General features: G+C 38.8%; 1 protein-coding gene across 7 annotated transcripts in view; it reads right to left on the bottom strand.

Moving 5' to 3' along the window:
* Positions 1-16,942, bottom strand: part of SPR (G protein-coupled sex peptide receptor) — a 619,021-nt gene that overhangs the window by 543,322 nt on the left and 58,757 nt on the right. For all 7 annotated transcript variants that reach the window (XR_015536569.1, XR_015536568.1, XM_087353881.1 and 4 more), the window contains exon 2: positions 8,948-9,029. Coding sequence is in view for 5 of the 7 variants with exons in the window: in XM_087353881.1 (XP_087210007.1) it covers positions 8,948-9,029 (82 nt within the window). In the remaining 2 variants the exon portion in view is untranslated. The remainder of the gene's footprint in view (positions 1-8,947; positions 9,030-16,942) is intronic.

Below are 16,942 nucleotides of genomic sequence, written 5' to 3'. Positions count from 1 at the left end.
ACAAAATACTATCACGAAGAAGTTAATTTAGGAAATTTTACGAAGTAATTTATGTACATTGTCAAATACGGATCCTTGATTCATAAAATGTTATGGTGATATATTTTTTTGTATATTAGGTACTTTGAGAAAAAGCTCATTCCGAACCGGCCTATCGATACGAGGTGCGATCGGAAGGTTTCCAGACTGCGCGTATAAAAAAACCCGTACACTTATCTCAGGTATTAAATTCATCCATCACCCTCGAAGTAGTTCCCCTGGGAGTGAACACAACGATCCCAGCGCCGCTGCCAAGCCTGGAAGCATCCCTGGAAATCTTTCTTTGTCAGCCTGTCAAGCCGTCATCCCGCATCCTCCTTAGCTCCGTGTGACTTCTTCCTCTTCCCAAAGATGAAAATTCAGCTAAAGGGAAGGAGATTTGAGACGATAGAAGAGATTCAGGCATAATCGCATACGGTGCTTGACAGGCTGACAAAGAAAGATTTCCAGGGATGCTTCCAGGCTTGGCAGCGGCGCTGGGATCGTTGTGTTCACTCCCAGGGGAACTATTTCGAGGGTGATGGATGAATTTAATACCTGAGATAAGTGTACGGGGTTTTTTTATACGCGCAGTCTGGAAACTTTCCGATCGCACCTCGTACAGCGACAGAACTGGACAACGCAATCCGGCACAGTACCCAGACTGACAGGCCATCTACTGTAAATAACAACGAATATATCATGAAAAAGTGGTCGAATTCCTGTTGTATCCGTTACGCAGATGATGCGACGAAAATAAAATTATTTAAAATAATTAAACTGAACATACCTATAGTCATGACTTTACTGTTGACAGTGTTTTGGTGTGACATAAACATGATGTTCTGCCCCTATAATATCCGGCGCCGAAATCAACACATTTCATTGGCTACTGTCAACAACTGAGCGCCTGCAAAGAACGCCACATTCAAGTGAGATGACGAAAAACAACCTAAGACAATTCTTATTCAAAAACAACAACAGAGTGGTTATCACTCCCGCTTCGTATTCGGGAGGTCTCGGGTTCAAATCTCGGTCAGGAGACCTGCGACCCTGACTGAGGTTTTCGTGGTTTTTCTCAGTCTCTCCAGGCAAATTCCGGGATACTACCTTAAATTAGACCACGACCGCTTCCCTGCACATCCTTTTCAAATTCACTATCTTCTCTCATTAGACGCTATATAGTCTGAGTTAATGATAAAGTGTCGTTAAATAAACTATAATAACAACTGGAGAGTGGGTGTCAGTGTGTGAGCATGTAAAATAAAAAATTACATCTATAACGAGCATGCAATAGTGAGTATTTTAGAAAAATTTGTTATAAACCTCTAGTTATTTGAAATGAATTCAACACAAACCGAGGACAAAAATAAAAATGTAATGGATGAAGCAGTTCCATTATCATCGTACTCAGACTGAATAAGAAGTGGACCGCGGTAGAAACACAAGTCAATGTTTTTAGCAAGACAGTACAACACTGGTCTCAGCCTGTTCGCTTTCTCCATTTGCCCGCGTTATGGCGTCTCTACTCTAGTAGGCCGGGCCTCAAGCAAGCAGAACGAGGAACTAGGGCCATAAAATTGCGATCCGCTCCTAAATCCAGACTTACATTTTATAAGTCATTCTGACATAAGTTTTTCTTCGTTATTCATAACATTTCAAACAGTTCAAATCGTACCAGAGGATGACATTTACATGTAAAATGAAAGACAGTTGTAAACCTGATTCAAATGTCTCAGGATAAATAAAGCTCAGTGGCGAACTGTTCGCAAACACTCCCTGGGAAAATCACGTCTAACCCTGGCTCCCCTATGACGAGTTTAAGATCTCGCACACTCCGTAATAAAGAATAAGCGAAACAATAAGAAATAAGATGAGAAGTGGATGATTAGGAAGTGAAAATAGAATGGAAATAAGATTACAGAGTCATAACAACGCCGATATTCTTAGTGATGAGAATATTATACATCGTCAGTCACTTGTTAAGTAGCTTTAGAAGCTGATATGGATCATTTTGCTTTTAGACAGGTCGTAACACCCAACTGCAACAAATATTTATCACGGAGCGAGCGGCTTAATGACCCCGTGACCACTGGCGACCTGTAGCAAAAGCCAACACACGGGACCACCGATCCACAACCGGTTCCAAAATACATTTCCCGGAGACGAGGACGAGTGTGTTTTTAAGCTGTAGGAGAACCCGGACAGAGTTAACGGACGGGATCTCCTACAACTTCAGTACCCTGAGGATGAAGATGGTTCTCGAAACTCTGGTAGTTTCTCCATTAAACCATCTTACACGGCTGGTAGCCCGAGAAGAATTCATTCTATGACAGACGATATTCCGACTGAACGAATACAGCATTTAAAATGCGTTGGCTCTGATGTGAATTGAAAAGGACCAAGATATAACTCAGAGGGTTCAAAAACGTCAGGTCATTTGAGGCACATTTCGAAGAACACTAAAGGGTGGAGACAAAACAGACAGATAAGATTTTATTACGTTATAGTCTTCCCTGCCTTAACGCAAATTACAAGCACAGAAATAAGCAAATTTCAAACAGCAGAAATGCGTTTTCTAAGGTCAGTCTAAGGACGTACAAGACAAAAACGTTTCACAAATGAACACGATAGAAATTAATTGGGAAAGAGCCAGTAGCATATAAAATAATGCAATACAGAAAAAATTAAATTACACATAGAAGAAAAAATTACCTGAACACCGGTCAAAGGGACGTCACTCTAAAGGGCGCTCCTGGAAACGATGGAAGGAAATCGAGAGACCGGAACAGACGACGTCATAATCCATAGAAGAAGAAGATGCAACTGTAACTCAAATGAGTATCACGCCAGACAGACAATTGAGGGAGTACAAATACATCTCGGCACTACATTTATGTAAGCTGGTGGCTTCACGCCTCGGCTGCTTTACCCCCGAGGAAACGCATCCGGTACCTACTACAATCCACGACTGTAATCTTGAGACTTGCGGGGTGAGGAATTGGGTTGAAGGAGGAAAGCGTCTGCCTTTAAAGCTTTGGACTCCCTGATTTTCCTTGCAAGTCTCAAGATTACAGTCGTGGACTGTAGATACGAGGCCGGGTAAACCCTAGATCTGATGTGAACGTCGCAACGAAGAGATGAATCTTGGCGTGCCATTTATTTACAAATATTCGGATAAAAGTTGCCAACACATCGCACAGAGAACACCAAAGATGATAGGACACGGGCGGACACCATGACTACCCCATGATTTGTTTTAGTCAAAAATAACTTGGTACAAAGAACACGTGTAGACAGACAATCGAACGGAATTTGACTCCCTGGAAGAGATGGACCCCCCACCACTTAGAGACTACGAAAGTATTTTCCTTGCAGGAGTTATGAGTTTGAATCCATCACTGTCACTGGGACACACCCACGACAAACTTACAAATTTCTCTCAGTCTGTAGTTTGACAACTAATAATCGTACGTAATCCAAGAGATGGATAAACCCACCCACTTCTGGACTAAACCCTTGTCTTAATAACAATTTTACTTACAGCTTAGCACCAACTACCCAAGTCGCTTTCATGTAAACAAATTTAAATTTACTTCCACAGTAAATCAGATTACAAAGCGTGCCAACCCCGCCAATAAAATGCTAAGATTCAAATTTTTCACGAATATAGGGAATAAATGCGTAATTCATTAATGCATTGTTCAGTTCTAACTCAAAGTGCGTAAGTTGCTGCTTCAGTGCAGATAACTGTTTACCACTTATTTCTGACTTCTACCAAAAAATTATACAGGCGTCGCGATTTAATGATCACCCTGGGCCCGTCTGCATATGGCGTACCTAGCCTCTGCGTTCAAATCTAAACGCAGAGCCATGGACTCGTGAGCTTATAATGGTCAGGACACACATCAGCAGACTAACAACGGACAAATATGTCAGGTGATTCACTGCTAAGCCACGCGCATGGCAAACACATGATTGTCGACCAATGGCGTTTCGAGGCGGTCAGCTCTGACGCTAATTGGAAGGATCATAAAATATTCTATTCATTGTCTTCGGTAAAAGAATCTATACAAATTTGATTTTCGGGGATGTAATAAAGAGTGGACTTGTAGAAGTGACCTGAAGATCAGACTGTGTACAAACCAATCACACGTCTTTACTACCCAGAAGAACATCGACATAAAACCTGTTCTCTCTGGGTTAGCCCTTCAATAAACTGAATAATTATAACTACGATTCACTCTTCCCTTACAAAACACAAATATAAAACTCACATACAACTGTTCACGCTACTTAATACTTACTCGTATTTACACTGGCAAAAATTCGCACCTTTATATCCTAGATCCTGTCGAATTTTATGACAAAAACTACCAATGCTTCACTTTTTACTGTTTTTGGCCAGGGGTTAGGTTCGTGTTAACCGTGTCAACCCGGCTAACATTTTTAAAAAAAGGCCTGCCTTAATTTCATGGTTCAGTAATACGTGTTCCGTACATTGGAACATATAAAATAGATCAATAGCCAGCTCCCGCCAGCCAGGAGTTGTTAGCCAGATATTTTAAGCTTACACTAGTCGGGAATAGTATATGCAAAGGTAAGATAGATTAATTTTTTGTTTCTTTTTTCATAATGTTAGCCGGGCTAACACTGCTAACACGGTTAATTTCTCCGCCCATGTAAAAATAATTTTAAAATTTCACAAAATCAACAGAATACAACCAATCCGACTCAAACGTAGTCTAAACATAGTGTTGACCTTGACTTTTTTATTTCCATTTTTTGCCGAAATAACTGAAGCATTTGCTGTCGTGTTCGAGAACATCTTATTCTCTGATGTAAAACTGTTGTTATAAACTGTCCGATCTAAACGAAATCTCAAATGACTCGGCACTTTTTCGTAGAATTATCCAATGCCAAATTTAATTAAAATCGATTTTTCCATTCTCGAGCCGTTCCATGTGTGGGGACAAGAGAGAAGGGTTGAGCGATTTTAATTTTTTTTTCCTCGGGGCTGCGAACGCTCCTAGAGACCTCTGGTCAAAATCGGGGGCTCGCAATTGCACGGCGATTGAAAGATAGCTAAAGAAGGCTGTGGGATGTATAGTTCTACAATCTGTGGTAAATTTAGCACCGCTGTCAGCACTTCAGATTTTTTGCGTCGAATGATAATATGATTCATAAATAATGAATAAAACTGAAATATAATTGTGATACGTAGAAGTTATACAGAATACTGAAAAAACGGACAACGAAAACAGATGATGTCATCAAAACACAAATATGAGAAATAAATACAAGCAACCGTAAATGAAAGTATATTAAAAGCCTTGGAGGTACTCTAAAGCAGTGGTATTCAACCTGGAGTACGCGAAGATATCTTAGGAGGTACGTAAAATTTAAAATATATATATATATTATTTTATGATAAACACTGAATAATCAGTAATGTAATTTATTTAATTTATTTTAGATGTAGATTATATACTATGTATAACTTGAATTATACACCAACAACTTTGAGGGGTACAAAGTTGAAGAGAAATTATATCTGGGGGTACGCGAACAAAAAAGGTTGAATACCACTGATCTAAAGCAGTGAAGAAACAGCGTTAAGATAGAATGTAAAAGAACAAGACACCTTTCTGACATAAATCAACATTGACACCAATAAAGTTTCCAGAACGGCAAAGGGCGCGTTTAAAAACTATTTGTATTCCAATACTTCAGGGTCTAGGATCAAACACGACGGACTGTCGCCTGTCAAATGTTTAAACACGTGGAATTCGAGAACCATGGCAACTGTCGAAACAAAAGACGTACATATGGAATAAGTAACAGTCAGAATATTTTTCTGTTGATCGACGCGCTTTCTAAACGTAAAGTATCCGATGTTGTGTCCGTTTCAGTATCTGCAATAAGTCCACGAAATGCCCTCCGTGTTCTGCCAGATGCGTCACAGATAGGACGAAAAATTGTCAAACTTCGAAGGACACGAACATTAAATCTTTACAAGGCGCTGGGTTAACGAAGGAGTGATTTAATGAATAATTAACTGAGTTCATGAGTCAGAGTGATTCACAGTCGGTTACAGTGTCCGCGCGGTCTGGAACCGTAGGTTCGAATCCCACTCAAGGCATGGATGTTTCTGTGTTGTGCTGACCTGTACAGACAGAGGTCTTGCGACGGGTTTAAAAATCGTCCAAGAATCCTACCAAATGTTTAAATATATTTTTTTAAAAAACCTCTCCTATCTGTTAATGCCAAGATCCTGCAGGAATGAACAGCCAAGATTTAAGTGGTAATTAAATGAGTTAATGAGTGGGATTGATTTCTATGGTAACAGAGTAAGTTAGTGAGGGAATTGTGCAGAGTAGCATAATCAATTATTCCATTTGAAAAGAACTTAAATTTTTATTGAATAGTTTTTTAATTTACAGAAATAAATTAGAGGCTTGTGAAATTACTATGAACCCAAGAGCGTACAGAAATTATTGAAGCGTCACTAACAATTAATCGCTAAATTTCATTGAAGCAGAGAGAATTTATCAGAAATTTTAACACCCCACGGCAGCAACAAGCTGGTGCAAACATTACAGCCAAGAGATCATGAAAATCGTCACGAATACTCCAGCGTTTTCCTACAGGTAATTAATTACGTGTCTTTCTGTATAATGAACTAAAATGGGAGAGAACTTAAGGTAGACCTAATGAGTAAATAGAGTGGGTGAGTTAGCGAATTTCCAAGCAGTTGAATTTATGGCAGAAAGATCAGATGATTTACTGAGTGGGTTCTGTAACTTCGGATTCGTTAATGGAAAGGAATTTATTGACCTGACCGAGTAATATAAACTTTTCGAGGAAGACAAGTAGTTCGTTTATATGCCTCTAATAAACATTCACATGAACGCAATGAAGAAGATTATTATACATTAGAATTTATAATTATGGACACGGTCAACTTCATTGCATAATAGTGTATTTCTAGATGATTCCATAAAATGTTTCTACCAGTTTGTTAACAACTTTTTTACATACCTGAGACACAAAAAGACACCGATATTCTCACAACATATTACTTAGCAACATGCGCCGATCGTATATACTTACTCATCAGATGACGTGCCGCTTTGTTTTATGTAGTAGTTGATGAGCCCAGCTCTATAGGAAAGTGAACACCGGAGCGAATTGTTACACGAGTTCTGCTTCCCGTCCACAGCATGACGTCACAACGCAAAGTTCTGACTCTTTGAAGCACTTTTCTGGACAAATTGATGGAGTTGTCAGTCATCCCTATGCGAGTCCTGAACCTCGCCTACAGGCTTCTCAAAAACTAGCTACTGGACATGAGTCGTTTGTATTCTAAACACTAACTAACGAAATAGATGGCTTAGGAAAATCGAAGGTTCATCACAGAACTAACTAAAGCCCTCCACCGGTCCCTGTCCTGGGCTAGCAAAATCCGATCGCCTTCAACTCTTATCTCCCATACAATTTTACAATTTGTTACATTAACACTGTCATTCATATAGCCTTTCGGTTTCTTTCAAGAATCTGACCTGCATGAGAGACAAGCTGACCGAATGGTGTATTGGGAAGGATGTGGGAGAATAGATGATATATAACTAATTCAGATGACGAAGCCCGTTAAATATTGTATACTTTTAAGGTGATCTGCGTTAAAGTCGTCGTTTTCTGGATTGTTGTGTTGTGTGGTCTTTGAATTGTACCCAATGCTTCGGAACAGTACGCTACCTGCTTTATCAGGGCTTAAAACATCGTTTTCCAACCCAAGACCACACGGCGCAACAACCCAGAAGATCATTATCGTTACCCCGTTAAATTAATATCATTCGGATAAATTAAAAACTAAAGTTCCACTTTGTTTACGCAACAAGCCATGTTACCGAACTTTGTGGTCGAGCGATTCACACTTGCGAGATACAGGATTCAAACCTCGGCTCTCAGGGCGGGGTTTTCCTCAGTCCTTCCAGGAAAATATCAAAATAGTACCTTAATTTAGGCAACGACCGCTTTCTTTCACATCCCTTCCAATTCACTATCATCGACACTATACAGTCTGAGCTGCTGATAAGCGTCGTTAAATAAACCACAAATAAATAAATAACAATCCATGTTCAGTAATCACTAAGCAGAGTTAAATGTTCACGCATTCTAGACCTCAGCACTAGAAGTCAGCTTATGCTCTGACAGTTCTGGTTCTGGGTAAACAGTCCCAAGTGACTAATGGACAAATAAAACAGTGTGGGTCCCACAATTCGTGTGGAAACAGTGGAGGCGTAGAAAAAAGTCCCACAGAGAATCGAACTTGTGTCCTAGAATCACCAAATCACGCTACAATCGAATCTGGACGTCTCCGTTTCGAACGTCAGCCAAACCTGAGTAAAGTGTCTTCGTGCGGTTCTTTTTAGTACTTACAGGCAAATTCGTAAATAGCTTCAAATATTCCAATACTGAGTTCTGTCTAATCCTCTTCAGAACACCAAACTATCGTTCTCAACACTCACGGGCAATCAAACTGCTACTTAACACTTCTGATTTGACAGAAACTACCGCTACGTGTCACTACTGCTACGTCTCACACAACACAAAGGATGGGTAGTCAGCGGACCTGCTGGCTAACGCGCTGTTACAGTAAACATGCACCCACCCCAAGTTCGTGCAAACAGACAGAATTTAAGTATTATCTATAGCATTTATCATTGTTTATGTAATAAATATCAACCAATACGACGCTCAAAACGGTTACCGCTGCAAGACATAATATAACTGATATATTATTCTTTGATAAAAACAGAACAGTAACATAAAATTACACCGGGTGGGGGAGCGGTAACAGCACTTCCCCTTATAAGAGTTTGCCGAGCAGCACAATACACTTCGGTAAAAAAGTTTTCCTACTTACCACTGCCATAAACCTCTCTACTGCTGCTCCGCTCTGGTGGACATCCGACGAGTTACAATTATGACATGCCCGACACTGGTTCCTGAACAGAAACAAAGACAATCATAGTATGTTGCACCATCGTGCTTTTCTTGCTTGCGAGAGTTACCATGGAAACTGTGATACAGGGCTTGACCTCACTATACTTATGCGGAATTAATTCGCTAAAACAAACGTCGATCTGGTCGGAATATACATTTACTTACTCAGAGCCATCTGTATGATTTTAGCAACGACGTTATTAGACGTATATTAAAATGTAAATAGCACGAGTATTTTTCAAATGACTTTAAACAAATTGTTTTTAGTGTTGTTTGTGTGTACTTACAGACAGACAAACGGGCAAATTGATTTTAGCAGACACTCCTTAAGGATGGGAACGCACCGAAAAAGGGTTCATATGACCATAAATGCTATATATGTCTTTATAGCCTGTAACAGTGCCCTATACATAATATATTTAAAATAAGTAGCTGTTTCCATGAAACTTGCAATTCTTGTACTTCATATTGTTTTGAAATTTTAACAGCAATCTTGTAAAATCCTTATGTAGAAGAAATATGATCGTAGGTTCGTCGTATATTTAACGAAGCTGTAACAATGTAGTTACTTAGGTAGTTAGTTGGTTGGTTGGTTGGTTGGTTAGTTAGTGGCAATTAGGAGATTATTTGGCTGCAAATATAATAAATGTAATAAAGATCATAATAAATTTCATTACACCATTTCAGAATTTACCTGTAGGGAGTAGAAAGAATCACAAGAAATGGTTTTTAAAATAAAACGATGACCACGCCAGCAATCAAACGGGCTATGTAAGGAAGACGCAATGTTGTTTGAACTAACCTGCACGGTGTCATTTAATACAAATACTGAACATCTGAACGTCTGTGTAGGCTGTCAATAGATTCCACACACAAAAAATAATTCTAGTCAAAATTAATTGAACAGCAGAAAATTAAAATTGCATTTAAAAAATTTTCTACCGTTTAATAAAGGTTGACTAAAAATTTAAATTTTCTTTCAATTTACATACGCCAAGGCCTTCCCGATCAGCTAGCTTCGATCGCTCTTTAACTTTTTCGTATATACCTCGACGTAATTAGGTTCATCACGTTCATCTATTCACTTTTTGACGATTTTACCATAACTTACGAACAAACAAACTTGATAACATGCACAGTAACGTTTTGTCAGAAACCCGGACATAATAGAACAATTGACTATCATAATATTCCTATCCGCTGCTGTAGTTTGCCTTCATCGCGAGAAACTTAATACATTGAGGAGCATCTATTGACCTCAACATTACAGTCCAGGGTAAACGATCTTGATATAGTCTCGTTACCAACAGGCATCTACGATCACGTTGTGAAGGAACACAAAAGCAGATTCCCACAGTTTATGCATTATTATCATAAGTTGCGTAAAGCAGACGTCAAGTTTGTAAGGCTGTTTAATGAGTTTCGATAGGATTTCGTATTGCAAGTCTTGCACAGAACATTATCAAAACAATTTCATTAATTACGAGATGATATTGTTGCGTCATATTGTGATGATTATAATTGTTTATTTTAACCGTCTAATCACATTGTAAATCGAACATTTCGATAGAAAGAGCATCATTTTAATATATTTTAATATATTTTAAATATTTTAAATATTAAATGTTAATTATAGTAATAATATTTTAATATTTAATAAAATATTTTATTGTGATTAGACGGTTAAAATAAACAATTCATTAATTACGTTTTGCTCATCTGTCCGATATAAATGAAGTTTACACGAAAATCTAATCGAACTTCTTAGTGTTCAACAAAAGACTCAATGTAAAAATGGCACGTTAATATAATAAGCTATAAATATAATTTAAACTAACAATATATAAGTTTGTATGAGTTGATGTTTTCACGGATGTTAATTTGAAAATGGCTGTCTTCTGTCTACAAGTTTTACTGTAAATATTTTAAAATAGGACGCGTATTAAAGGGGGTCATTTTCGTATAGACTGAATGTAACTTAATATTCTGGTACAATGGTGCGTTCTACATTCCGATATAATATTTATTGAAAAGTCCAATTTCCGAATTAGACATCTTCTATTTTCCTGACTTAGTGACGTGGCGTCATATTTCTGTTACGTCTCCTCCTTAACGCTCGGAGTTTGGCATTAAATAACAAAGCTTCTGATATTTCGTACCAAGCACTTAAAATGCCATCCTCGAGCTACAACGCAGCACCGAGCACGTACTCAAACGGCCTTCTTCAAGAAGGTGCCATCAGAACTGCTACGTCCTTGAGTGGAGTAGAATCAACGAAAGTTTTAAGTGTTCCTACAGACAAAAATCTATCCAGTGTAGTGTTACCAACGAACACCATGAGTAATACAAACATAAAAGACAGAGATACGGAGTTTGGGTGTTGTAAATTAAAATACGTTCGGCACTCGAATCTCTGCCACTGTTAAAAGTGAAATGTATCGTCAAAATTTTGCCGTGTGTATCATTTGGTAACGCCATATTCTTTGTCTATGGCCTTTTCTGGTCGGCGTCGCTCCGACCGAAGACGGACACTAACGAAAGTTTGGCGCCACATTTGAAATTTCAGGAGATGAGGACGGCTGTAACTCGGTTAGGAGGCTTTTCCTTACCCACGTCCATTTGAATTTTTACATTACCTTACCGTGCAGAACCCATCTTTACATTCGCGTCAAACATTGAAGTTGTGTATGCCTTGTATTTTAAAACCGTGTATTCGCTTTGTACTTGTAAATTTTACTAATCAAAACTGTCGGAAACAACAATGTATACAAAGTCGCGAATAATGTATTTGAAATGTGTTAGCAGTCTAAACTGCAACAGGTTAGGCCTAGAAGACTCCACTGTTATCTTATTTCTATTTCGCAATATCAAAAGCTTTAATAGCACTTAATTGTAATAATTTCTGGAAGAAAAATGTTGAAAATTCAATCCGATAAGAAAACGTGAAGAAATTGGGTATTCGTGTGGCAAAATTAGCTGTTATTAATGATATATTCATATATGTAATATCTAAAATGGCAACTTCTGACGTGCCGGAAATTAAAAGAGCAGATACACGCGACGTAGACTTCAACTTTTCGTGTTAATCTGTTTTTCAAAGTGCATAGACGTGTTCCAGACAACTCGCTACATGATACCAAGCACTCTTCTTGTCAAGTACTTATCTCGATACTTATAAATGAAATGAACAGAGCAAATTATCCATCGGATGCTAGACTCTTAATTACAGAGTTAAATGTTCCGTTGTTGTAAATGAGGGCGAACATGGGTTGAGGATTTTTTTTATAGAATAAAGCTATGAGGAGATTGTGTTGATCTCAGGACAGAACAGGATAATTGAGAATATTACATTATGAGAGGCTTCATATTATATACTGTACACCTAAAATTGTTAAGTTGATGAAGGTTAGATGGACAAGACATCGAAACATGTAGCACACACGAGGAATTAAGTAATTTGTACGAATTCTATGTAATAAATTCCTGGGAAAGGGACAACCTGAGAGTCTTAGGTTCATACTGACGAGTACTACATGTAGAAAATCAGATTTGTTGGTGTAATTTACGTTTATTTGTAAATATTTGAGGTTCTCGTGGTGGTGAAGATTTCGATGTTGTTCTTCTGAGTTGTAACGCAATACAGACTCGAAGCTTTGATAACAACCTTCGAGTCTGCAAGGCGTCACAACCTAAAATAATATCTCATATTGAATTAACATGTATCGGGAAACAGTCAAATGAGTGTTTTTGAGCAGATCGTAATGAAATTTTGGGTTCTCCTAAAAAGTTTTTAAGAATAACAAAGAATTGAGTAAGTCCGTTTCACATAACTTATAAATAAATTACTTGTTGGTAATAGTTGTTTCTTCCAGAATATCAGGAGATTTAACATTGAAACAGAGCGGATCAAACAGAACCAAGCAACAGACCTTAAGAAGCAGTTAAGTGTTTACTTCTGTAAGAATGTCCTTGAACGTCTATAGCGTGTTCATCAACCTGTTCAGACAAATTTGTTAGTTTCATTACACTCCAAAATAAACAGCGGTAAGATATATTCGTGAGTTATCTGTATTTGTAAAGCAGATAAAATATATTTTCTAGAAGCACCAACCGAATTTCAAGTTTAATTTCAATAATAAGATAAATAGGTTAAGATGTAGAACTAGTCAATCGTCGAAATATAATTTAATGTTAAAATAAAAGGACACCAGAGGTCGATTTTGCTAGAGTTAAAGTGAATATGGAAATCCTCTGCAAACGACAATAAAACCGATGAAGATGAAAACTTCAAATCCTACACGAGATTAAAAACACAGCTCATATCGTCTGTCGATGCCTCCGCCCACCCAAAAAGTAGAAGAATGAGAAAGGTGGAGTTCGTGTTCGTGACTGTAATTACGCCCTTCAGTTATCGCTGTGTTCATGGTCACATTTGTATTGCCCCTACATGACAAAATTATGCAAACTGCTTTAGCCTCCGTCTTGCCTAATCTGTTCTAGCGGTCGAACTTGTGTTTCTTGTCGCCGGTGGTGTCAGCCCTGAATTTCGAAAACTGAGGGACCATCAAGTACGTACTTTGAGCGGCATGCAGCGTTCAATTAAACTGAAAACTACGTCACAACTTCCACTGGTGCGAGCAGACAAGCTAACAGCATCAAAAGTGACTCAAACGTTGCTTCATTTGCGTGTGCAGTCTGTGAATTTGGTAGATTCTCAGGTTACATAGATCACACAACAAAAAGTATATTTTGGTTAGGTAAGGGTTTGGAGAAAACATCATAGTGCTTATTAGGGCGGTATCGCACTAGGATGCCAACGGGAGGCCATGGCGCAGCTTCCAGAATCTCGGCCAAACTCAATGCATTAATTTAGTAGTCATATATCGCACCTGGCATCCGTCTGGCAGCGTTTCCAACTTGGCATCGCTGCCACCCAAGATGCCAAGTTCAAATGCTACTGGCATCGCTGCCACGGCCAAGGCCAAGTCAACATCACATGACAGTTTGGCCAGTCCATTGACGTCCGTGCGTGAATGTGCTTGTGTGTATTTCTGTTTCTTCAAAACATGGATAATTTCGACACCGAAAGATTGATAATTGAAATTCAGGCCCGACCATCACTATGGGATTCATCTGCTATTGAATACGCAAACCGGGACTTGAAAAAAAGAAACTGGGAAGAAGTTGTGGAAATATTTGGAGGAGATTTATTTACAGTAGAAAAGAAAGAATTAGCTAAGAAGTGTTTCTATGGCTTTATTTGTGGGGCCGCTTTCCAATATGGCAAATTGATTTCTAAGTTTTTTTGTTTAGCAATCTATATATCACAAATAATGTGAATTAAGAAGAAACCTGCTTTTATAATGTTTTATTAAATAAAGTTTGTTCATGTAATATTACATGTGATTTGCAAGAACTGAAATATTTCAAATTCAATAATGGTATGGCCGTGCAAAGTGTGTGTATGGAGAATTTTTCTTACTTATTTCTTTGTTACAGAACTGACAAGATTAAAACAAATACAGAATTGAAATTCACTCCAGGTATGTAGTTTTGATAAAGGTAAATTTCATTTTCTCAAAAGTGATAAAAGTGGACATGTCTCCTTGCTAATAGCCCTTCATTTCGTGATCTCATAATGTTGATCCATCTGTTCGCTCGACTGGCGTCGAAAGCTGGCAGCTTTTCTGGCGTCTTTTTCTGGCAGCTGGACGCCATGGCATCGCTGTTGGTGTCGCTGCCACGGCATCCTAGTGCGATATCGCCCTTAGTGCTATTATCGGGTTGTCGCATGGCCTTATGATGCTCAATCAGATTCTTTACACAGATTGTCACGAACCAATCAAACGTTTATTGGAGACGGAGTCTTACGCAGGCGCAAGATATCATCCCTTGCTAGGTTAAATAATTCCTGCGACAATTAGATATACAGAAATAAAATAATTGAATATTTTCAAGTAAAGATAAAATAACCAATCAACTTCTTTTGCTGTCACATTTCCGCTTGCGGTTTATCACCCTGAGGATGGTGGCATTAAAATCATTTGAAACGTCGGTCAATATCAACTGTATTACATTATTCAACTCGCGCAACCTTGACATATGTGATTGATTGTAATATTGATATATCGCTAAGCTACTGATTGAAAATCAAGGTACGTTGTAACGTATAAAGAGGGGATAATATTCGTTATAAGGAAGTTTATTCAAACGCTGTAACGGGGTTCCGCTATACGACTATAATAGACTACGTTCCTTTCGATAAAGAGGTCGCCGAAGGAAGTGATCTGGAAGCCGATTCGCTTTAACGAGAACATTCTGGCAGCCAAGCATTAATACTACGAACGAAGCTATTATCCGTTTTGACACCTTAATGCTTCTTGGTAATTTTATTTCCAAGACTGGGATGCAGGTGGCATCACAATCAACGTTCCTCGAGTCTCATCGCGGACCTCTGAGAACACTTGCTTTACGACAGCCTCGGCCGATGTGCGAATCCCTGACAACTGGCCTCCATCCCCCGTGATTTTTCTTTAGATTTAATAGCGTGAGTCAGTTTGTCCGTTGGCAACCCTTCAGCAACGGTCACTCACGAGCCCGTGTCAATACCAATATTTAGGAGGAACACAGTGTCTCCATATTCAAGGCTGAACAATAATTTGTATTCACGACTAAATCAGCACGACTCTTGGTAAAACAGCAACTTTCGTAACCGGAATTTTCCGGTCACGAAAGTTGTGTAATAAAACATGGCAGAAATACTTTGCTATGAGAGGAAAATATCTTCCAAACAAATCATTTGTACGACCGAGACGGATATATAAAATATTGATACACAACATCTTTTAGAAATGTTGAATGGGTTGAACTGGTTGAGGTTCTTATCACACGCAAATTAGCAGCAGCTAAGCGCTTTCGAGACACACTATAAAACAAACGACAGTCGTTAAAGTATCGATGAGTCACACTGACCTTTCGACGAGCTGTCAAATAGGCGGGTTCAAATAGGAAATGAAAAATCTAATGAAACATCAAACAGAACGCTTCATATTACGTTCCTTTATCTGTCAACAGAGAGTGCTCGAATCGCAGTGTAAGTGGTCAGGGGTACAAAGCCTGAAGGGGAACAGCTGTAGTGGATCGGTACTTCAGCATACTGCCATCATGAAAGTGTTACAATACTAGTAATGGTAAAGGCGAAAGGTAACGTTATACCAAGTGTTTAATAAAGAACCTCGTCATTTAAACGAATAGTAAGACCAGATTACTTGCGAGTTCTTGGTGCGGGGTGATAAGCACTGCGCGCGCATCTCCACGCTTTTTCTATCAGTTCCACCCGGCCGTTCCGTGCACCGACCAGGCCGTGCCGAGCGCAACTATCCTCATCACTAGTGAGCTCAGCTATCAAGTAATCTGGTCCCTACCTCGCATATAATGTAGGTATAGGTAGACGCATTCTTAGCTCAGACACTAGATCGAGGCCGAGCGATTAGCAGCACACTCCGGCCGATTTAGTTCCGAGGAAATAACACCGGTAGCGACTCTGGTAACAAAAAAACGTAAGAGAGTCTATAGTGGCGCCTGTGGTGGGAATTGGTGGCTTCTGATTTCTGCTGAAGTCATGATTCTCGTCGTCCGTTTTGTTTTGGTGGCCTCAGACGCCGTCATCATCTGTCCATCCGACTGTAAAATAAAATTTTGTGACGTGATTCAAGAGTTTTGATTAAAACCTGCCGATTTACTGGCCTTTAACAATAGTCATTCATAAGTTTCACAAACAGACAAAATTTAATCTGCCTCCTTATATGATTTCTGTAAAATTCAGAAGGCCTACAATCAGGTTATAAAATTGTGAAACAAATCTTTGTTTCCAACACAAAGACCACTGCATCGTTATCAAAATGCTTAACACACA

The sequence above is a fragment of the Zootermopsis nevadensis genome, unplaced genomic scaffold (genome assembly GCF_977971745.1).
Source record: "Zootermopsis nevadensis isolate Lab colony 2312 unplaced genomic scaffold, Znev_1.0 Znev_ptg000022l, whole genome shotgun sequence".
NCBI lineage: Eukaryota > Metazoa > Arthropoda > Insecta > Blattodea > Termopsidae > Zootermopsis > Zootermopsis nevadensis.
The sequence above is the reverse complement of the archived record's forward strand: the minus strand, read 5'-3'. Positions and strand labels throughout refer to the sequence as shown.